General features: G+C 33.5%; 4 protein-coding genes across 5 annotated transcripts; 3 read left to right on the forward strand and 1 right to left on the reverse strand.

Moving 5' to 3' along the window:
* Positions 1-182: 182 nt before the first annotated feature.
* LOC101205310 (uncharacterized N-acetyltransferase p20) lies at positions 183-884 on the reverse strand. The gene has a single exon (XM_004134085.3). The coding sequence runs from the start codon at positions 777-779 to the stop codon at positions 270-272; it is 510 nt and encodes a 169-aa protein (XP_004134133.1). The 5' UTR covers positions 780-884; the 3' UTR covers positions 183-269.
* A 206-nt stretch (positions 885-1,090) lies between these two features.
* On the forward strand, positions 1,091-1,735 carry LOC101219695 (uncharacterized N-acetyltransferase p20). Its single transcript, XM_004134391.3, has one exon. The coding sequence runs from the start codon at positions 1,150-1,152 to the stop codon at positions 1,660-1,662; it is 513 nt and encodes a 170-aa protein (XP_004134439.1). The 5' UTR covers positions 1,091-1,149; the 3' UTR covers positions 1,663-1,735.
* A 2,458-nt stretch (positions 1,736-4,193) lies between these two features.
* LOC101219933 (folate-biopterin transporter 1, chloroplastic) lies at positions 4,194-13,661 on the forward strand. Of its 2 annotated transcripts, XM_011652668.2 has the most exons (10): positions 4,486-4,627; positions 4,802-5,064; positions 5,325-5,539; positions 5,859-5,923; positions 6,046-6,208; positions 11,210-11,358; positions 12,084-12,326; positions 12,446-12,614; positions 12,708-12,800; positions 12,897-13,661. In XM_011652668.2, exons 2-10 carry the CDS (start codon positions 5,034-5,036, stop codon positions 13,191-13,193), a joined length of 1,425 nt encoding a protein of 474 aa, XP_011650970.1. In that variant the 5' UTR covers positions 4,486-4,627; positions 4,802-5,033; the 3' UTR covers positions 13,194-13,661. The 2 variants fall into 2 exon arrangements, with proteins under 2 accessions (XP_004134440.1, XP_011650970.1); XM_004134392.3 differs by lacking the exon at positions 4,802-5,064 and having other exon boundaries at positions 4,194-4,627.
* A 6,969-nt stretch (positions 13,662-20,630) lies between these two features.
* Positions 20,631-21,755, forward strand: LOC101220170. Its single transcript, XM_011652669.2, has one exon. The coding sequence runs from the start codon at positions 20,881-20,883 to the stop codon at positions 21,265-21,267; it is 387 nt and encodes a 128-aa protein (XP_011650971.1). The 5' UTR covers positions 20,631-20,880; the 3' UTR covers positions 21,268-21,755.
* The last annotated feature ends 1,898 nt before the right edge of the window (positions 21,756-23,653 follow it).

Genomic DNA, 23,653 nt, shown 5'->3' on the forward strand with positions numbered 1-23,653 from the left:
ATTTCTCCCTGTGAAAATGCACAAAAACAGCTAAAAAATACATTAATGTGATTTTCACATGTCCATGTCACCTTTTGTCATTGTGAGAATTATTAAAATGGAAGAAAAAAAATTAAATCAGAATTTCATCATTTATCTAATATATCAAAATATGAAAGCTGTATCATAGTTGAATGCAAATAGTCACAAATAGGAATGTATCATAATCTATATAACTAAGCTTTAGTAATTCCATAATCCATTCATCATCATCATCAATTCATGAAAAATTACGATACAAAATCAGTTTTAAGAAAGCTAAACATAACATAATCCCTAACTTTCCCCTTAAGCACTCCATATTTCCTAAGAACACCTTCTCTCTGAAATCCCGCCTTCTCCATCACTCGTTGAGACGCAAAATTCTCCACATCCACCAACGCCTCCAGCCTCTCCAGTTCCGGCCACTCTACAAATATCCTCTCCATCACTAATTTCACCGCCGCCGTAACGATCCCTTTCCCCCAAAATTTTGACCCCAAAACGTACCCCAGTTCGCCCCTGCACTTGTCCCTCGCCGCCGTGTTCGACATCACCGAAATCGCGCCGACTGGACGACCATCGACGCAGATGGCCCGGTAATAGGGGTGCGAAAGGACTTGGTCATTGATGAACTTAATGGCTTCGGATTTGTCCTGGTAGGGCTCCCAAGAGCAGTATCGAGCGGCTTTCTCGTCGGTTGCCCATCCCATGAAGTCGTCGATGTCGGTGAGATCTAGTGGGCGGAGAGTGAGTTCCATGGCTGTGAATTGATGTTGTTATTTACTGTTATGCTGGTGTGGAATGGGGATTTTATAGAAAGGGAAAGTGGAAGAAAAAGAAGAAGAAGGTGTGAGGAATTATCGTTTTGGATGGAGAAGTCAAACTTGATTTGCTTGGAGTGGACTACAAGTCTCATATGGCTGCAATTTGTGAATTGATGTGGATTATTTTGCTTTGTTTGTTCACTTAATTTAAGCTAACTAATAACTTTTGTTTTTTTAAAAATAATTTAAAATTAGCCCAACACCCAAATAAACGTCAAGGCTAAAATGCGAATCTCTCTATGAAAATCGATACCATTTTTGTAGCCCCAAAGCCTCCGACAACAACAGCCTCCCTTTCCAATCAATGAACTCATCAAGAATCTCCATTCGGCCGTTCAATCTCTCCGACGCCGACGACTTTCTCCGATGGGCCAGCGACGAAAGAGTAACCCGCTATCTCCGATGGAACACAATAACCTCCAAAGAAGAAGCATTAACTTACCTAGAAAAGGTCGCAATTCCCCATCAATGGCGGCGGTCCATATGCCTGGACGGCCGTTCCGTCGGGTACGTTTCTTTCAAGCCAGAATCGGAGGAGAAATGTAGAGCGCATATCAGTTATGCGGTGGCTGCAGAGCACTGGGGACAAGGGATAGCCACGATAGCATTGAGGGCGGCAATTCCGGCGGCGCTGAGACAATTCCCAGAGTTGGTTAGGGTTCAGGCGATGGTTGAGGTGGAAAATGAGGGATCACAGAAGGTTTTGGAAAAATTGGGGTTTTGTAGAGAGGGGGTGTTGAGGAAATACGGATTTTGTAAGGGAGAAATTCGCGATTTGGTTGTTTTCAGCCTTTTGAGAACCGATCAACTCATGTGATCCAATTTGGATGCATAATTATACCATCTTTAAAATTATTAGTTAAAATATTATCATTTTTATACTTTCTAAATACTTTTAATCAAATCTTAATTCTTTTTTCGTTGCTCTTATATATACCAGTTGAATGACATTTAATTATTGAGTATAGTCCAGCAATACAAGAATTTAGTCTCAAACTTTGATGGTTGTCTCAAATGGTTAGTCGGATAGAGCTTGATGTAGATTACACTTAATTTCCTATTTTCCCTTGGTTGAAACGGGGTGATAGATTCGTTGCTTAATTACCTTCCTAGAACATAATCATCTCTTGTACATTTTGTTTTCCTTATGCTTCCTTTTTGTACCAAAATTGATGTTGTTGGATTCATTTTCAAAATCATCTCTTTGATTATCAATCGAGTGCTTCTTCTTGGTTCCTTTACTTTCACTAGAATCGGTGCCAGATAATGTTTTTTTTTCCAGTTAAATTCTCTTCCAAAAAATAGTATTAGAGACTTTCTCATGGCGCTTAATATCACCATTACAACCCTCTCTTCTATTAATTGATCTAAAATTTCTTATTTAACATGTTTGCTATCATCCGATCCCAACCTGAGAACAACTCTCAATGTTTTCATATGCTTCTCTTTTCTTGCAGCAATTCAGTGAGTTTGTGTATCTAATTCAATGGGTTCAATCAAGGAAAACACCATTTAATTTAGCCAATCACCTTGTCCACGAAATAAAAAAACAACACTCAACACAAAGCTACATATATATATAAGATCATAATTAACAAATTCACCTTCTAATTAGGAGAATAAATTTGTATTAAACCACGTACGAAAAGAACACAAAGCCATGAAGACAAGTAAAATTTATGTTGTTTCTTATTCATACTCAAAAAAATTATCATTTATTGCTGTAAAACCAATAATAAATTCAATTCAATTGTGTATATTTATAAGTGCAGTTGTTCTTAAATTTAGTACATCAAAGTTAATTTATATCAAAGTTGGTTAAATAATTATTATTATCATCAACGTCATGTAAGAAAATACAAAATATGAATATGTTTCCAAAATTAAAAGTGAAAATGCTAAAAGACAATAAAATTAAAAAAAAATCAATAATCTAGGCAAAGCTCAATGGGGGAAGAATGAGGTTGATTGAGCTAGCAATCATTTTACTCACGCTAGGAATTTGTCTTTATAAACTTTTGTGGACTCACGTTACTGTCGATGAACTCTAATTGATTTTTAATAACAAACAATAGAATTGTCTTTCTTATAGGAGTTGTTGCAGTTCACCCAATATGTACAGCCACAGGCAATGGAACCTCATGATGACCCCTTCATTGATTTTGTCACAAGTCCATAATCCCAAGTTAGAAAGAACAACAAAGGATAAGCAACCAATACCTAATTGATCATGACATTCCTTCTCGCTAGTGACTTGGGTTTTCGTGGGGTCTTCCGCCTTTGATTTTGATGCCGTTAGGGTTAGGAGAAGAAGATGGCGGTGGATCGAGAAAATGGGTATCTTGCAAGATAGGATTTTTTAGTTGCAGAAAGTGAATCATTTTAGAGAGGTGGAAATTGAGAGATAGGAAGAGTGAAGATTTTGAAGAAGACGAAGAAGACAGGGGAGCGATAGAGAAGAGGAGAGAAGAAGTACAAAGAGAGAGCGAGAGAGGGTTAGCCATTAGAGAAGAAGGATCAGAAAGCAATCCAAAACGGGAGAAAAGATGCAACGGAAGAGTTTTGATCCTTATTAACATTACATGTCCCTATTTTCAAGATTTATAATATTTGAATATTCTGTTGAAATATTATTTAATTACTCGCAATTAATTTTATACCTTCTTCTTTATGATTTCAACATTTAAATTTAATTTTGTCAATGGTTTAAAAAATAAAAAGAGTGAATGAAATGGACAAGCTTTCAAGTTTCATAATACTTAAATTAAATTAACCTCAAACAAAATACAAAAAAGAAAAGTCTACTCTCAGCTAAAAAAGTCGTAGTAAATCGATCAAAAAAATAACCTTTAAAATACAATGAACTAAAAGGTAGAAAGAGAGGGAAAATACATATATCTGCGTAAACCCATAACATTTAAAACAGAATTGTAAATGAAGTTAAAATATTAATCACTTTTGAAATTATAGAATTGAAGTGAGATATTTAATAAAATCAAAATTTACCAATATTTAGAGCAACATTTCTAAATATGTATAAAAAACAGAATTTAAAATATGAGTGTCTATATATATACCTAACTATGTTTAATTTTATAAAGATCTCGAGATGAATTAATATTTAATTATATATATTTAGTGAATATTTTTACCGTAAATATATAAAACGGTGAAAATTATTTATAAAATATAATAAAATTTTGCCAATTGACTTTTGTTGTATTTTAAAAATAGTTTGTTTGATTAGAAAGAGTAACAAATTGAATTCACGTATAGATGAAAAATACACGCAATGAAGTTAATACCATTCAAAACCACAATAAATATAGCAAAGAATTGGCGGAGCTATCCTTAGGACCACGCAAAAGCAACCGATGATCCCAAACCCATATTTGGTAGCTAAGAAGATATGCGTGGTTGGTTCTCCTCCGGGCTGGAAACACGAAGAGGAGGGTCAGTTTAGTCATTTCAATACTTAATTAAATTACAATTAATATTATAATCTAGATTAGGGACCTTAATTAAATATACCTCTATGGCCTACATTTTAATGCCTGTATCCATCATAAACTCAATCTCAATCTCCCGCTTCGAAAACCCAATTCTGTCCTTCCCTCCTTCCTCTAAGATACGCCGGAAACTGCCCCCTCCCGGCTCTGGAGCCTTCAAGCGGAGTCCACAGTCGTCACCGTTGACGCCGTCGCCTTGTCGGGACCCACCGAAAGACGACATGTCCGTCGCCGTTCCCATGGATGACGAGTCTTTGCCCAATTCTCGGAGTAGTAAGATTTTGATAATTATTTTCTTTCTGTTATGTTCTGTTTCGTGTTGTAGTGTGGTGGAGTGCGCCATTTATTGGAGTCTTTGGAAATTGGAACTTTCAGATTTGAATACCAATTGTTTGTTTGTTTTTCTTTTAATTTTTTTTTTTAATTATGTTTGGTTTCCAATAATAGGTTACACGGTGCAGCACTAAAGATAATTCGTAATCTAGGACGAGAGCTCTTGAAATTAAATGTTCATTAATTCAGCCGTTTCTATTGATAAAGAGAGGATCAATTGGGGAGGCAGTTTTTCTTCTGCTTCCGAAATTAATCGTGCTTCGTAACGCATTTTTTCCCAGAAGAATTAGTGTCAAATACAGCAGGGTAAATTAGAAACAGATAATCAGAATCTCCCGAGTTTAGGATGCCGATGAACCCTCGCGTGCGCAGTGAAGGTTGACTAATAGATCATATTCATATCTGTTTCGATTGATGAAGGCAATAAATTATTTTGGATGGAAATCTTGGTTTTATGGTGAATTATGGTTTTTGATAATACCTTTAATCAAGCTCTAAAAGAATTAGACGTAGAAGAGCTCTTTTATATACGTCATTGACGTGATATCTGAACCGGGATGAGGGCACTAATTCATTTTACCTTTTGGGATTCTTAATTCCACCATATTTTTTACTACTTGTGGCCTCTGTGATCCAGGTAATGACATGGAAGGAATGGTCTCGTCGAACAGTGACAAAACTACGGTTCATAAGAAGAAATATTACACAAGCACCATCAAAATTTTTGGTGTGGATCTATCTCCAGATAATGTGGCTGTCGCCATGGTTTATTTTGTTCAAGGGGTTTTAGGGCTAGCAAGGCTTGCTGTCAGTTTTTACTTAAAGGATGACCTACACCTAGATCCTGCAGAGGTATGTCCTATATATAGTCCCGTGATCATGAATATTTAAGTCTTAGCCTAAAATGTATTACATGAAGGGTTGACTTAATGGTGCGTGCTAACTTTTCACTTTTGTTTTCTGCTTGGTATTTCGTGTATATTCTTATTTGTTTGGTGCCATAGAATCATTCTCCTTTGTGATGAAAATTTCAATGGAGTATATCATTTTGGCGTTCGTTTTAATGTTTGTGTCACGTGTCTAAAGGTTAATGTCGTTTGAAAATTTTGTTTTGAGCAAGGCTAAAAGATTGTGGTAATTAGATATCTGATAAAAGTTATTTATTGACTAGACAGCTGTAGTATCTGGCTTTTCTGCCTTTCCATGGCTTGTCAAACCGTTATATGGGTTTATCAGGTACAAGTGTCTTTCTTCTTTGTTTTTCTTTTTATCTTAGTCTCCAACCTGATGCCCTTGTTTTCAGACAAATGTGAAAAGGAAAAAAAATTAAAATCTAATGAGCTTTTGGGCAAATGCAGTGATTCTGTTCCTCTATTTGGTTATCGGAGAAGATCATACTTGATTTTATCAGGACTGCTCGGTGCACTTTCATGGACTTTAATGGCCACACTAGTCGATAGCAAATATGGTGCTGCTTTCTGTATACTCCTTGGATCTCTTTCTGTAGCATTCTCAGATGTTGTAAGTGCCTTTTGCTTTGCATCTATTTGCTCTCATTTCGTTAAAGTATTTAAAACTTTGATATCGTTTGTGTTAATCCCTGTAAGATGTAGAAGTTTTAGTTGGTATTTTTCTATCTTGGTTTATTTCATTGCATGGCAACATTAGCTAGCCGAATAGACATCACAATGAAAAAGCACACATTGATTCAACTTTATTCACCCTTTTTTGGTCCTCCCAAGTCCCAAACCCTTATCAGTGATAATCTCATAGTTTGTAGGGCCGGCCATTGGAATTTTCCCATTGCAGAAATACAAAAGTCAAGTTTTAACTCATTTTGTGAAGTTTCATTTAATATTTGGCTTGTTTTTTAAGGCTATTTATGACTTTTGGGAACTTCATATATTTATTAAAAAAAAAAAAACAATGTTGTGATTGTGACTGTATTAGGTCAATCGACCATTTTACCCTAAACAAGTGAATTGAAAGCTTTAGTTGAAGATACATCGGAATAATTAGCTTCACAACCACAAACCACCGGATTTTTTTTTACTATATAAATTACTTCTTTATAAAGCTTGAGTTTTGGGATGTGAAGGTTGTATGAGCCAAGTTCCACTGTCTAACAACTTCCAAAATTTTTCCTTTAAATTTCCCAACTCCCTGTATGTACCCTACTCTGAAGTTACTAAGTAACTATAATCATGGCTGAATTATAACCTAATAAGTAACAACATTCCCAATTTTTCCTTTTATTACTTCAATAAAATGGTATGCAACCTTCTCCACTCCTTTTAGCACTAGGTAGAAATGTGCCATAATACTTGACATCTTGTTCTCATTTCAACTTGGTGCCAAGGATTTTTGCTGGTGACATTGCAGGATCAAACCTTCACAAGTTTCTACGTCTCTATGATATTGGTCAATCTCAACTTTCATAATTTTGAATTAAGGCCATCTAATATCTAGTCGAACTTTGGATACCCTTTTTCCAACCCTTGCAATGACTCTGGCTCCACTCAACAAAGCTCATCCCAATTCTCTTTGTGATTCACCATCCCCCTTGGCCTCTTTGAAGATGGCTTAGACTCTGGGACCCATCCTTACTGATTTTTTTTAGTTCTGATTTTTCTCGACCATGATCCCATGCCCATTGGAGAGTCCTTTTAGAATATACCACGACATTTGAATTATGATAAACTCTCTACTGAAAAATATGATGAGGAAGACTAGCTCCATCCCAATTTTGGTCAACTCGCTCATTGGTTGTGGAAACATGGTCTGTGTATTATGGACATTTCAAATAAATCTAAGAAAGGAAATGTGCTATCAGACCAATAAAGTTAGTCGGGGAGTTGAAGAACCACATATTCATAGTCAATTTTGATAGCTCCTCCTTGTCATAGATGGGGCAAAAAAGTCCTCATAATTGTGCTCTTTTGGAATGATTGAGACCTTTTCTCTAGAGAAGAGCCCTTGTCAAATCCCTTACGGAGACCAACACCACCTCTGCAATCTACGAAGACCAACACCACCTCTGCAATCCTTCAAGTGTCTGAAAGAAGCAATGTGAATAGTGTCTTATGGAAAGCGTTATGGAATTATAGGCAGATCGATTGAGCTGCTTTAGATGCTTGGAGAAGAATCAATGTTATCCTCATTCTGTGGAACGATTCAACCATGAAGGTTATAAGAGTCAATGAAGGTACACCTACTCTTACTCTCGATCTTGCTCTCCTTGATGATTTTGTGTTCTGGTTAGGAGGGTATATAGGCTCTTACAAGTTGCCGACGGAGCAAAATTATGGACAGATCCCTATGATCTCTCCATTTATGTTTGGATCATTGAACTTTGGGAGGTGACTTTTCTTAAATCACTTATTAACCCAAAAACTTAAGTTGATGGTGATGACAAATGTATTATAAAATTTCACTCCCTCACACTTGGAGGCTTGAAATATGAAGAAGACCTAATAAGTGGAAGTGAATATTAATTGGGAAGAAAACAACAATGTAGGGATTTGAACAGAGGACCTCTTGAACGAAACCATTTTGATACTATTTTAAATCACCGATTGACCAAAAAGATTAAGTTGATGGGTAAAGGAAAATATACTATAATATAATATATCACAACTCAGTTTTGAAGAGCTTAGATATGTTGTAGTTGTTCAATTTTGTAAATTTGAAACTAAATCAAAAAATGTACTGGAGGAGAAGAAAAGAGAAAATGAAAGGAGAATGAGAAGCTACGAGGTGAAGAAGAAAGAAGAAAAAACGAAGGTAGGAGAGAGGAACAAATGAAGAGATAAAAACGTGGGGGGAAAAGTTACTATTTAAAAGAAAACCGATTTTGATGGACTTCTCAAGAGAGAAAGTTGTTGTAGCAGCATTGCATGCACAAGCCATGCTATGCATTATTTATTACGATTTTTTTAATGGTCGATCAGGTTGGTTGGTTTGAGGCTCATATAGGGTGCAAAATTGTCCCTTGTCGATTATACCCTTATTTAGTTGTTTGACTCTGTTTCTTCTGTCTTTGATGGTCACCCTTGTACAAGGTTATTCTAAGATGTTATTGGAAGAGTCTCTTCTCCAACCGTCGTAGAGTACCCAATGATATTCGTTTGATATGGTTTATTGGGACTTTCTCAATGACTTATTGATTGCAAAGGGTTTGGCCCAAAATGGAGAAATGGATCCGAGGTTGCACCTCTATGCAAAACTATTCAATTATCATTGATGAAAAACCAAGGGAATGTAGGGTAAGATCATAAACTCGGGGGCCTTCGCCAAGGTGGGTCTATCTATTTTCCTCTATACAATTGTGGTTAAGCTTAGTAAGATGTTATTGCAAGAACTAAAAGAAGATCCGTAAACTGTTTTGAGGTATGTGTCTCTCTATTAACTACCTGCAAAATTGTGGATGTCACCATCCTCTTTTCATCTCCAAACAAAGATATGCTCACACCCCTGAAGAATCATAAAAAAACAGATTTATAGGCATCAATTTGGCATTCAACACAGTATTTTCCTTCTCCTCTGCCTTCAAATACAAATTTGTGCCTTGGCCTTTAACAATATAGGCTGCCCTTTCCACAGCAAGCCTCACACAACCTCTTTCTGAAAGCCACTCTAAGGAATTTAGCAACCTCTTAACTCTCTATCTTGAAGCTCTCATCTAAGGAGCATCTTTATTGGAAAAGCATTTCAGAAATTTCCTGGGAAATGACAGCAAAGGATAGGAAAGGCTTTCATTCTCTAAAATGGCAGACAGTGAAGGCGCCCATTGATAGAGGGAGACTTGGGTCTGATTGATCTGAAGTAAAAAAATCAGAGCCTTCTTGCAAATTGGATTTGGAGATTTCAAAAGAAGTGGAGATTCATGGTCTCTTAATAGAGAAGAGATTCATAGGTGAAGTATAGTACTATCCCTTTTGATGATCATTCAGGGCAAACCAAGCAATCTTTGAGGGGTTTGACGAGACACATTGTACAATAAAAGATTTGAGCATTGATGACACTGAGTACAATTGACATTGGAGAATCAATTTCTTTATGGATTGATAGCAAAGGATAGGAAATTGCTGAGTGGTGGATTGATAGCAAAGGATAGGAAAGGCCCTTTCCAAGGACTAAATGCTCCATCCCTTCGAAAGACAACCATTGCTGACTTGTGGAATGTGGAAAATGTTTCATGGAATATGGGCCTCAGGCAACACCTTACAAAAGAGGAAATTGCCGAGTGGTGTATCCTTTTGACCCTTCCCCTCCCTCCTAGTCCCAGCATCGAAGATCAATGGAGATAGATCTTCGATGCAAAAGGATCCTTCACGGCGAAGCCCTTTGCTAAAAATTATCATCTAGCAGCCATGTTCTGCTTCTGCACAAAGATCTTTATGCAATCTTGTGGAAAGGCCCTTTCTCTAATAAGATGAAAATTTTCATTTGGGAACTTAGTCAAGTCATGCATGCATCAGTCCAGCTAACGTCTTGCTTATAAGAGCCTCATGGCTTGTCTCCTTGCCAAATTGGTGTGTTCTCTCACTCTATGCCATAATAATGAAGAGTTTCATAAAAAATGTCATAACAATGAAGAAACTTCGATGCACCTTTTGATATGTCAATTTGCTCACTTTTACTGGATGAGGGTCCTCTTGATTTTCAACCATCACATTGCTCTCCAAAATGACCCTATTACTCTCCTAAAAATGATCTTTATAGGTTCTCTTCAAGAAAGAAAAGGAACTTCTATGGATCTCCTTCAACAAGACTTTCCTTTGGTTAAAATGGTGCGATCAAAACTGCTGCATCTTTAAGGACAAATCTAAGGAATTCAACTCGTATTTTGAACACCTTATTTATATTTTGGTGTAATAATTACTCCTTATTTTTGTGATTATAGCCTTACATATCTCATAGAGCATTATTTTGTATTTATTATTATTTTTTAAAATTCATTGGCAATCTTTGCCATCTTTTGTAATTTCATACCATCAATGAAATGAAGGTTGTATGTTTCTCATAAGAAAAGGAACATGTAATGGCTTTCCTGCGTCTTGAAAGCTGTCTAGGATATCCTAGTCTCTCCCTTACTGTTAGTGTCTTGATTTTTGGTCAAACTTTGAGTTAGTCACGACTTTTTTTGTTAGTTTGGTAACTCCTCAATTAGAGATGGAAATCTATTTCGTCATCACAAAACCTTCAAAGCCTTTCCCTTTTATTCACTAGTACGACAGGAGTCAGGAGGGCTTTGTTATCTGTGGCTAGCATTTTTTGTTAGTTTGACCGTTGTGAGCAAAACTATACAGTAGCCTTTTTATTTGTTATTATTTTTTATTGTGTGTGTGTGTGAGAGAGAGAGAGAGAGAGAGCAAATAAGAATGCCGATTTCAACAATGTATTTTGTGCCTTTGCATCTCTCTCTCTCTTCATTGTACTTGACAAATAATGTACATTAGCCATGAGCCGGAGTTTGCAATCTTGGGTTTCTTTTTCTGAAACATCAGAAGTCTGGTACAGGTCGTAGATTCCATGGTTGTTGAGAGGGCTCGTGGTGAATCACAAAGTATGTCAGGATCTCTTCAGTCCTTATGCTGGGGGTCTTCGGCTTTTGGTGGAATAGTGAGTTCCTACTTCAGTGGTTCGCTGGTGGATGCATATGGTGTAAGGTACTGCAGTTCTTCACGCATGCATGTTACATAAAGGGAAGCTTTTAATTTTTAACCTCGAATCTCTAAATTTGTAGTTTTATCAAATTAAACTTCCAATTTCATCAAATTAGACCATAGACTTGGATAATGTAGTAATTTTCATGGTCTGTTCAAATTACGCTAATTTACGAACAAATTTTAGAATAAGTAATGTCAAAATCTTTGCAATTTCATTCCTTTTTTTTCATAAAAAAATATCAAGTCTATCCACATTTCAGTTTAAGGAAATTAAGTTTGATCAATGCACAAATTAATTGTTGAATAGCATTGCCAAAACTTCAAATTTAACTAAAAAATAGATTTGATGTTGGTTTTATTTAAAAATTTATCAATTTTGTATCGTGCCTGTATTGTAGCATTGGATGTATATATTCTTTTAGGAAAATTGTTTAAAATGCAACAAACGTTGAAAATATTTACAAATATAGCAAAATTTTATCTAATGATAGATGATGTATGTATCTGGGTCTATCATTGATAGAAAGTAAAATTTTGCTATATTTTTAAATAGTTGGCTTATTTTGCTATATTTGAAAACATACTATTTCTTTTAACAATTTCGTACCATCCTTTTGTAGAAATTGATACATTTTGACATGTTTAGGTATGAATTTCACTTATGTTTCCCTGGCATAAACAATTGCATTGATTATGAATGCTAAAAGTCGATTTGGGTGTCTCAGGTTTGTTTTTGGCGTCACAGCTTTGTTGCCATTGATAACATCTGTGGTGGCAGTTCTTGTGAAAGAGCAACCTGTGAGAGGGATAAATCGTCCTTCAGCTAACTATGATTTTGTTCGGAGCTCAAGACAGCACGTTGTTGAATTGTGGGGTGCTGTTAGTCAACGAAATGTCCTTCTTCCAACTTTATTTATTTTCTTGTGGCAGGCAACACCACAATCAGATTCTGCCATGTTTTTCTTTACGTATGGGCACTGTCTTTCTAAATTTTACCTCTTTTTACGGATTTTAAGTTACTTTAAAGATTCCATGTTCTCAGCATTTAATTTGTATCTGAATAACCGGGGGCTTAATCATTTCTCAGAACAAATAAACTAGGATTCACACCCGAATTTCTAGGTCGTGTCAAGCTTGTTACATCCATAGCGTCACTTCTCGGGGTTGGGCTTTATAATGGATTTCTCAAGAAAGTCCCTCTGAGGAAAATTTTTCTAGTGACCACCATTTTTGGTTGTGCACTTGGAATGAGTCAGGTTAGTGACATGATAGAAACCATTCACCAGTTCATGTTTGTGGTCCATCCATACTTTGTATCCACTTATCTTGTTTTTCTGGTCATTTTCTAGGTTCTTCTTGTAACGGGGTTAAATCGCGAGTGGGGTATAAGCGACGAGTGGTTTGCGATTGGGGATTCGTTGATTATAACAGTACTTGGTCAGGTAATATATACTAAGTACAATTGTTACATCTAGTCAGCGTGGTCCTTCAATTTCAACCAAAAATCAGTGAAAAATATTTCTCTCTTTTTCTTGCAGGCATCTTTCATGCCTGTTCTTGTGCTAGCAGCAAAATTATGTCCAGAAGGAATGGAAGCCACACTTTTTGCAACCCTCATGTCCATATCAAATGGAGGGAGTGTCCTTGGCGGCCTGATTGGTGCCGGTTTGACACAAATGTTTGGCGTCACCAAAGACTCGTTTGAAAACCTATCCACCTTGATAATCCTTTGCAACCTGAGCTCACTGTTGCCTCTGCCACTGCTCCGTCTCCTTCCCCAGGAAACACCAGACTCGAACTCTGACACCATAGACGTGGAGTTGAAGTCTAACTGAAACTTGTGTTACGTACTTCCAATTTAAAGCAGCATTAGCAAAATTCATGTCCGAGGGAAGATTGGTGATGGACTGTAAATGATTATTAGGATTTAGGAAGTGAAAAGGTGTTCTTGAACTACAGATATCTTAGGAATTGAAGAAGAAGAAAGAGAGACCACTGAATGGGGCCCCACCCTTAATCCATAATGCAGCCAATCATGTGGCGAGCTGACTGTGTTTTCCACGTGGGTGGGGCCTTACTAACTTCCCTCACTTATCCAATCTATGCCCCCAGTTTTGGGATGGAAGTTTGATTGATATATGAAAGAAAAAAAAATGATAATAATAATTGAGGTAGGGCAGACCACCCGCCACACGCATGTCATTGCTCTTTCTCATTATTGTCATACTCTCTCTAGTCTCTACCACATTATAATATGTACTGCCTGTTCATGATTGTATTAGTTCATTATCGGGAAGATTGCAGAAGCCATTCATGTCACATGGTATAGCAACTCTAATTACACCTTGCAAACTTTAATTGTGAAAATCGAGTTGTCAAAATTAGGCCCTAAAGGCGTTTGGTTTGGAGAGTTGAGTTTAATTGATCCGATAATTATTATAGGAAAGATTAATTGAGGGAGTTCATGGGAATAAAGAAGTGAGAACTGTGAGTAAACAAGAATCTTTTGGTTATTGGTGAACAAAAAGAAATAACACACCCAACTTGGGGGCATATGCTTTTAGATTGTTACAATTGTTACGATTACTACAATTGTAAAAGTTTAATTTTAACATTAACACTTGAATAAGTTTGAAAGTCTAAGGATATAGTTGCAACTATTATCTTGATTATATGTAGCCAATATTACCGTGACTTTTTCTTTAGGTCCAATCTCTCATCCCCACTGGTAAGTAGCAAAGAAAGGCAATTGATTGAATGTTTATATATATGTTTGTGAGGTGGCAACTTTATATGGTTAATTCAAGATGGTATGGTAAGGCTTATTAACTATACCTACGTGAGACAAATTTAAAATGGAAACGATCAATGAGTACAAACAAGTGAGTCTCATTTGACTGTTTTTGGATTGTTTACTTGTATTATGTAATTGTATTGACATATGAAACCTACATCCAAATCTGTAATAAAATATGAAATAAACCGTAAAAGAAGGTATTATCTAGCCGAAAGTGAAAGGAATAGAAAAAGAAAATGAAGTGTATTGTATAATAATCTTGGGTATGTGTGAGATCCAGTTCAATTAACATATTCATGATGTGATAACTTTATGATTCACGGGGAATTGCCTTTTTGGCAGTTTCATGTATTTAGTGCTCAGAATACAAAAATCTTTTGCTTCAAACTTCTGGTGGAACCTCAAATGATTGACCATAATTTTATTGAACAACTAAGTTAAATAATTAAATTTATCTTTTAGTATTTAATTTACTTTTTGTTTGTTTAATTGGAACCAATTATTTTTTTAGACCAAAACCATTTTTTGGGAATGGGAAAATTATAATATACACATTGTTATGGCAGAACTATATATTACCCAAAACAAAGAAGAAGAAAAGCAAAGTAGGGTGTGGTATGTACCATGTCATATTTTCATCCTTATTTTAAGTGGAAGATCTAACAAAATTGGTTGTTTCGAAACAATTTCAATGATTAATAGTTAAATCATGAACGAATATCTTAAAATATGTACATGATTGTATTACTATTTTATAGGTCATCGTCCCATCTTGATTTTAGTTAAAAAATTCTCACAAAAAAAATGTTATTTTGAAATAAATTAGTGTAAGAATAAAAATGAAAGTCTAAAACTCAAAGACGTTAATATAAAATTAGGAGGTGTTTTATAAATTTCATTTTAAAAAAAATCTATCAATACATCACAATTCTACTGGAGAATCACATTTTTCCCCTAAGAACTTCTTTAACGATAAACAATGAACAAACTTAGTCTTCATAATTAACAATAAGAGGATACACACTCAACTAAGAAAACAAGAAAGTTAACCACCTCGGAATCTTTGAAACTAGAAGATGGTTGAGTCACAAAATTAGCCACATTATAATTCTTCCTTGAGTAAAACAACAAATCTACGAGAACGACTATACTTTACAAAAGATCAGTGAACACCAATCTAACGCAGAAGAACTAAGATAATTAAATATTGGGTTTGAGAACTAAATTAGTGGTGATTGATTGGATTGTTTAAGTTATTGTGATTTGGCAAAAATTAATTAATATTGAGAGGGAACTCTTTGTTCAAAGTATAATTGAAAAAGAAGAGAGGAATGAATGATTGAATTGGAGGGGAAGAAGAAGGGGTTTGTTGGAAGGTAAGAGCATGTGGGTTGCCCATGTGAAGGGTATCTCTAAAAAAACTCACCCACTTCACCTAATTCCATACATTTAAATATTCAATATGTAAAAGAGAGAGGCCATGTGAGAAATCATTGCCCCACAACATAATGCCATTGAGAGAGGAGATTTAAAAACTAAACAAAAAGAAAAAAGCATGTACAAAAATGTCACCTTTATAGACCATAAAATCCAAATTTGAAGTAGGTTATGTAGTGGATAATGTGTTACTCAACCATCAATCACTTACTAATAATTTATGAGGTGTGTTTAATTTCATTACTTTTCATTATTAAAGTTCTAAATCATTGTAGGTTCTATTTGTTAGGTATGTGTATTAATTATTATTAGGGCTTTTAAGTTAACTTTTGGATCAATAAAAACATCTTTTACTTTTTCAAAAGGTGAAATATTTTATCCTATAATCCTAACTATTTTTAGAAAAATAAAAGTATACAAGGATGAGTATAGTATTATATGAATGATCAAATGAATCTCGAAATTGGTGTTCTATTTGTGATATGTTATCTTTGTGTGCAAAGATTATATTTCATTTGTTTGCGTTGGATACTCATTTCAAAGTTAAAAAGTTAAGTATTCATACTGGAAAAGAGGTTGGACATAATTTTCTCACATGGAAATATTAATTTGTTAGGTGGTTGAAAAGTTTGCAACAATACTCAAGGGTTCATCCAAACCAATCATGCCTTATCTTAAATAACCACCTTCGAAGTATTGAGTTAACATATTAGAAGAAAGTTTGTATATTTAGAGTGTAAAGTTGTTTAGTGATCGATAGTTAAAAAGTCTATGTTTGATGCAGCGTTGTTGAGTTATTAAGTTAAGGATAAATTTGATGCACTTTCTTTTTCTTTTGTAAACATTAAATGAAAGGAGTGAGTAAGAAATCCCTTGACAAATGTGCAAACTTCAACAACGACCAACTATTAAAGTTAATTTGATATAGAGTAATGTAAAGTCGGAAGTTTGTTTGGTTACAAAATCTAGCTCAACTCGACCCAAAACAATACTACTCTATATGCCTTTCTTAATTTTCTTCTTCATCATTTGTTGATATTTGTGTGTCAACTATCAACAACTAACTATCAAGTAATTTTCATATACACAGCGATAGTACACATACATGAACCTTACATTGAATACAAAATGTGAAGATATATCCAAATAGAGATAGATCGATCAATCGTTGAAATAACAACCACATTGTAACACAATCACATGAATGAAAGTAAAAATATAAATATGTATGATGGGACTTGACAATTCAAAACGGAAACGACTCGTCCAATTAATAATTATCCATTTCATGTTTGGGACAAGGTCTTGTGACATTAAAACATAAAGAGGGGACACCATAGTGTCATCTTCAAGGGCCAAAAACATTCATGAGAGAGAAGCTACTCATCTGTCTGAATGGAAGAGCAAGACAAACACCCACAAAATATTCATAAGTACTTTCTCAAAAATTAATTTTGTTGCTGCCAAATCAAAGGTACAGCTCTTTTCTGTTTCAACAGCCCCACATGCCTCTTTCAAGGCTATCCATTTGAATCGTTTTTTCGCGCTCGTTATCATAGGGTTTCTCAAAATTTTGAGCTTTTAAGTTCTACGTTCGGTTTGTTTCCTAAGTTTCAAAATGTTATATATATATTGTGTTAAGTAGTTTTGAGTTTTGTCCTTAGTTTTAACCTCTATTGATTAATTAATTTAAAAGAATCAATTACATGGTTATACAATTTATTAGTTTCCCTCATTTTTTTTATCATTATTAAAATTAATTTTAAAATTTCATTAACACTCAGATCTCATTTTTTTTGGATTGCTTAGCGGGTGCTCGGTGACCTTTGACCTCTACTCGACTGATTTTTTTCAGGTCTTGCTCGATCCTATATGAGTTGGTCTGCTAAGAAATCATCGCATCAGTGTTGTGTTCAACGTACTGCACTTTGCTACCTACGTTAGTACAATGAATAAATAACTCAACTTAAGGATTAAAAGATCTGAGGTCGTCTCTCTTTCTTCTTACAATATTTACTAACTTCTCCCTTTGGAGTGGTCGAATGGTGATAACACGTGGTGTTGAAAATGTTTTTGGTGCTTAAGGTTAATTAGAGGATGCTAGTCTGGTCTCAACTCATATATTTCTTGATTGGTATATATATTACTTACCAGTTTGACTGGTATATACCCATACGTCATACTTCAAGAACTTCGACATTTTCCATTTGGGACACACACTCGTTCATATATGCTTTTTTCTCCAATATCGTTTGGACTTGGGGCTGCTTAAAAACTTTTAGATATTGGTTTGGACAACCCTAACACAATAATAACTATTTTAAATTAAGTAATCGAAAATAATTGGGAAAACTCGAGATTTGAAGTGTAAAAATTGAAATGGAGGAGATTGAAAAGGAAAGGGTAAAGAATGTGATATTTTAAGTAGGGAAAGGAGTTTTTGCTTCATCGTTTCTGTTTTTGTAAAACAGTGAGCTAATTTGGAGGGGTATTTATTAATGAACGAAGTCACATGGTGAAGGAAAGAGAGAGGAACATTTTGGTCTCTACCCTGAGAGCCAATGCATGTGTAGGGACTTCACAAAATCTTCTCAACTTTCATGGTCCACACTTCCTCTATGTGTCTCTTTTTCATTCTTGTGGACATTAAATGACCTACATAATATATGTCTTTTCACAATGTACTCTTCCAAATCTCTTGTCCACCTCTCACAACTAAACCAAACATATGTGAAGCATTCAAATTAAGACTTCCAAGTTGATAATACAAGCTATATGTGATTTACTTCTTTATTAAGACAACAAATTAGTGTAACCTAAATCATAATTCAATTAACTCTCAATCAAGATAAAAAAAATAACCACATATTGAAATTCAAAATAGTACTTGTACAAATAACTTTAAAAGTAATTGTGATGATTAAATATGAATAGAGAAGTTACATTTTGATTTTAAAATATGGTGCATGTATATATCCATATATATATATATGGTGTATTTGTATTGAAGATATATGGATTGATTGTTTGATGTACTAAACTTTTAGTTGATAAAAAAAAGTATATATATATATATATATATATATATATATATATATGTTATTTGTATTTCCAACATGGGAGCTTTAGCTTAGGGTAAGATAATTAGAATATTGTTTAGGTATTATAAGAAGCAATAATGAAGAAGGAATTAGGAGAAGGTAGCACGATGTTGTGTCCCAAAAAGGATGAGAAAAATGGAAAGTGGTTTGGAATTAGTGACAAGACTTCTCTAAAAAGAACAAAATACAACATGTTCATTTGTCTTCCACTTCCAAAATTTTCAAGTTAAAAATGACCAATTGCTATCACCCAAATGTCCAAAACTACTTGTGAGGGCAATTTTTAAGCTCCATGCATTTAACTTAATACTAAATTGGTCATTTCATTTTGCTTCCATCAAGGGAGAAAATTAATGCATAACCCTAAACCTAACTTTCATTAATATATAGCCTTACCTAAAACCAACATTAGCCTTAATTCTTTCTAACTTCTTGGTGGGGAAGAATGATGTGATACCTCAAACGGCTCTTCATTTACTTGAAAGAAAATAGAAATGGTTCATTGAAGAAAAAACGAACGAATTCAATTTAATTGGTTTGAAGTTTGTACTATTGATCTTGAAGGTTAGAATTTTGATTCTTTCACCTCAATCCCTCTCTAATAAAGTTTAACCTACTTGAATATTAAGAGAAACAAGAGGTTTGAACAAGAAGAGGATAAAAGAAGTGTGAAGTTAATAATGTTTGAATGATCTTCTAATTAATTATTCAAAATAAAGTCTATAATTAAATACATGTTTAATTTTTTGACATAGTCGAACACAACGATTGAATCCCAACCATGGAAAGTCCATCACTGACGATTGAACCACTCAAATTTAGTGGTCATTTTCAAGCAAAATTTGTTGACATAAATACAAACAGAAAAACAAATAATTGATATTCCCCAGCTCATGAACTCTAAGCCTTCATCACCTTTAAGAGGCAATTGCCTTATAACTCTTTTTCCTACCATTTTTTATAGAAGACAAACTCCTCAACTAAAGTTTACATAACTAATTTGGAATACATGTAGTTTTGTTCATAATCGAATTGATTCTCTCTTTTTTCCTTTTTGGAAATTTAATAAACTATGTTGTTTTTCATTATCTTTTCCAGTTTGTTTGGCATATTCCAACCACACTTCCAATTAACTATGTTTGTCAATTTTTAATAAACATCTTATTTTAACTAAGATACAAAGGGAGTAGGAAGCATTATTATTAATATTTAAGTTATTGGAATATATATAAGTTTCAATATATACTAGATTTTGTAGCCTCAACCAACGTACATATATATACAATTAAATTATATTATATTTTATCGACAATAAAATAAGTTTTATTTTAGTTATTATTTTATCTATTTTCTTTGAAATTAAACTATACTTTATCTTTTTTGTTTGCCACTTCTCTTAATTCATAAATTTACGACAATTCTTTTAATTTAAGGAAGAGCAAAGATTCAAGAGATTGAAAATTTTAATTGATTGATGTTTGTTAGATCCTTTATTGAAAAAAAAGAAGAAGAAAAAAAGCCTTGGTTGTTAGAATCCCACATATTCCATAGATTAAAAAAAACTTGGTTAGGTTTAAATTTTGGTTACTCACCTAAAATATGCATTTGGTAAGCTCTCAATCACTTATCATTGGAATAACTACAAACAATAATGAAACCAAAAGACCAAGAAACTTAGCTTAACCAAAATAATCACACTAATGTATAATTTAATTACAAGTTTGGTAAAACACATGTAACCAATTTTAAATTCCTCAATAATTATTATTGTTCATAATTATATGGTTAATGATTGTGCTTTGTATACAAAATGGTAGAATTTTCTTCAAATTAGAGAGACAAAGAATCCAACTAATAGGACGACTATAGTCAACGGCTAATATATATATATATCTATATATATATATTTTACAATAAGATTTATGATATAATAATTAATAAAGCCAAAGGGAATTTTGGTATTTAATACCTCCAAAGAACCTCTTCTTCAAGGTCTCTTCCGACCAACACTCTGCCCTTTTTCATTCCCTCTGTTTTTCGTTTTTCTCTTAAATTTTCTTGATTGATGCCTCAAAACTAAACCAATTTCAAAATCCAACACTTACCCATTTCATCAAATTGCCATTTCATTTTCGGGTCATCTTTCTTTTCTTCAAATTTACACAAAAGTTTCGAGCTTTTTTTTCAATGGAGATTGAGCTTGTTGTCACTTGCGATTGCTGTGGGCTGAAAGAAGATTGTACACAATTCTATATCAGTGAAGTTAAGGCTAAATTTGAAGGAAAATGGCTTTGTGGGCTTTGTTCTGAAGCTGTTAGAGATGAAGCTAAACGAAGCAAAAAACCATTGGTGGGAAATTTAGAAGAAGCTGTCAATGCTCATATGTCGTTTTGTAGAAAATTTAAATCTAATCCTGCTGTTCGTGTTGCTGATGGAATGAGGCTTATGCTTAGGAGGAGATCCAGCGATGTGTCCTCTTCCTCGCCATCGTCATCTTCTTCTGTTAAGAAGTATGCGAGATCCGCTAGCTCCTCTCAGGTGGGTTTCGACATGTCGTCTCTGTCGCTCTACTGATTCTCTATTCTTTCTCTAGAGACTTTTTAATTATTTATTTAAGACTCGTTTGATAACCGTTTGAATTTTGGTTTTTAGTTTTTGAAATTTTAACCTATAAATTTTGAAAACTCGGATAAGTAGTTTTTAGAATTTGATTAGAAGTTCTAAGTGTTTAGATGTAAAAATTGTAATTGAAAAAGTGAGCAATAAATTTCGAAAATAGAAAACTAAAAACAAAAACGTTATCAAACGATGCTTATCAAATTAAGGGTTTCGTTTATGATCCCTTCCTCCCTCTTGATTATCAAAATAATATTTGTTGTTCTAGGGAATTTGCTTTTGCCTCGAGGAAAGATTTCTATTTTTGTACATAAATAATGATGACAGTTTATTTAATTGTTTTGTAATTTATTACGAAATGAAGGAAAATGTTGAAAATGGTAAGTATATATTTCGTTTTTTAGTACATAACCATAAATGAGATTCTCACTCATAAATTTTTTGTAGACACATTCATATACCAGTTGGGTTTTGCTCGTTTTGACAAATATATATATTTCTTTAGTGCGTATGAGCTAAAGAACGATTTTAATCTCTATACTTCAATGCATATTAATTATTTCAATTATATAGGTCAGATGTCAAAATTAGCTCATTCTAAATAAATATATAGTAATGCTTAAGAGTTGCTTATATTTAATTAGTTAAGACATACATTTCTTAAATATATGGAATAGAAATGTTTAAACTACATATCTTTTAATTGTTAACACATATTTTATGTTAACTATTGAGTTATACTCATTTTCACAAGCCTCGTGAAAAAGTTAAAACTATTGTATTTTAAATTATTTTAAAATATAAAAAATTATATCTTATAGTAAATTTTAAACACATTACCTTTTGGGTCAATGACGCTAAAATCAAACTAGCGTCGATATGTGAAATCTAATTATTGTATGAAAAATCTTTCTATTATTGTCAAGTTTATACATGTAACAAAACATTTTTTTTTTCAAATGAAAATGTGCATTTCCTTCCAACACAAGCAAAGATAGATTCATACATTTTTTTTTTTTACGAAAGAGCTAGACTTTATAATTATACTTCAATAAAGAAAAATAATATGAAAGTGGAACTTAAACCTAAATCTAAATGGGGTTGAATGACAATTTACCATTGGACTAACTACTTGTTAAAGAGGCTCGACCTCCAGATCTATACTAAATCAAACACGATGATAGACATTTTTTTTAAAAAATCATAATGAATTATTGACCTTTTAATCGAATCCAAATGTATAAAAATATTTGAGGGGAAAGTAATAACGGAATCTAAATAAATAAAAGGCGAAAATTAAAACTTGGACACATGTCTATCAAATGGGTTGAAAAGACGAAAAGAACTATTTGTCTTTATGGTTTAAATTAATTAAAGATACAAATCAAAATAAAGAGAGATTCAGAAGATTAGCAATAAATTGATTTGATGAATAATTGAGTTTGGTAAAAGAAATAGGATTTAACTTTTGACTTTGATTAATGAAATTATTATGAGTTGTTGCATTATTAATTAAGCAATTTTTATTAATATATAGCAATGAGTTGGCCTTTTGCAATAAGTTAGAGCCACACAAGGAGAGTCCACCTTTAGTTATATTTAGTTCCTAAACTAAATTCCAAAAATTAACTAAATTCTCTTCTAGAACTAAAGATAAAACCCCAATTTGCCTTTCATATTATATAACTAACTAATCTGCTATGTGTATAATTAGAAATTTTATGAATACTTAATTAGAAATTATATTCAAAATCACCCTTAAACACATTCTTAATCACTCAAATTCAATTTAATGTTTAATAATCACTTAAACTAATTTTGAATATGAATCTCCACTAATATTGTTAGTTAGAAACGTGGGTTGATTCTTGAATAATGATGGGGCCATTACGTTATTAACATAGGGCCCAATATTAGGAAGTCAGTTTGCTTTAAAAACTCAAATGGAAAATGGAAAGAATCAATAGTCTAAAACTAAGTGATGAAACTTAACGAATTCCTCTTCCAATCATAATTTTTCATACACTCAAAAACACTGTTAAAACTGTTGAAGTAGATAAATAGTTTAAGTCACAAATAATTGAAAAATTAACTTGTATACACGACAAAACTTGAGATCTTGTCTTCTTGAGACGATACTCAAAGTAATTACTTTTTTTGTTGTAGTAACACCCCGTCCACTAAATCAATCGACTCTATTATGGGAAATAAACTAAACTTTTACGAATTTATAAAGAGAAACAAGTTTTATGGAAAAAAAAATGCATAAATTCAAGAAGTAATTTGAAGAAAGAGATGTTTATAGGTTACTTTGTAATCATTCAAATAGTTACGTGTCTTTTAG

The sequence above is a fragment of the Cucumis sativus genome, chromosome 3 (genome assembly GCF_000004075.3).
Source record: "Cucumis sativus cultivar 9930 chromosome 3, Cucumber_9930_V3, whole genome shotgun sequence".
NCBI lineage: Eukaryota > Viridiplantae > Streptophyta > Magnoliopsida > Cucurbitales > Cucurbitaceae > Cucumis > Cucumis sativus.

Excerpts from the sequence above, each read along its gene's own strand:
- LOC101220170 (XM_011652669.2), top strand. The coding sequence starts at position 20,881 with ATGGAGATTGAGCTTGTTGTCACTTGCGATTGCTGTGGGCTGAAAGAA.
- LOC101219933 (XM_004134392.3), top strand. The coding sequence starts at position 4,381 with ATGGCCTACATTTTAATGCCTGTATCCATCATAAACTCAATCTCAATC. Across the intron at positions 5,540-5,858 it reads TACACCTAGATCCTGCAGAG|ACAGCTGTAGTATCTGGCTT; the intron begins GTATGTCCTATA and ends TTTATTGACTAG. Across the intron at positions 5,924-6,045 it reads CCGTTATATGGGTTTATCAG|TGATTCTGTTCCTCTATTTG; the intron begins GTACAAGTGTCT and ends GGGCAAATGCAG.
- LOC101219695 (XM_004134391.3), top strand. The coding sequence starts at position 1,150 with ATGAACTCATCAAGAATCTCCATTCGGCCGTTCAATCTCTCCGACGCC.
- LOC101205310 (XM_004134085.3), bottom strand. The coding sequence starts at position 779 with ATGGAACTCACTCTCCGCCCACTAGATCTCACCGACATCGACGACTTC.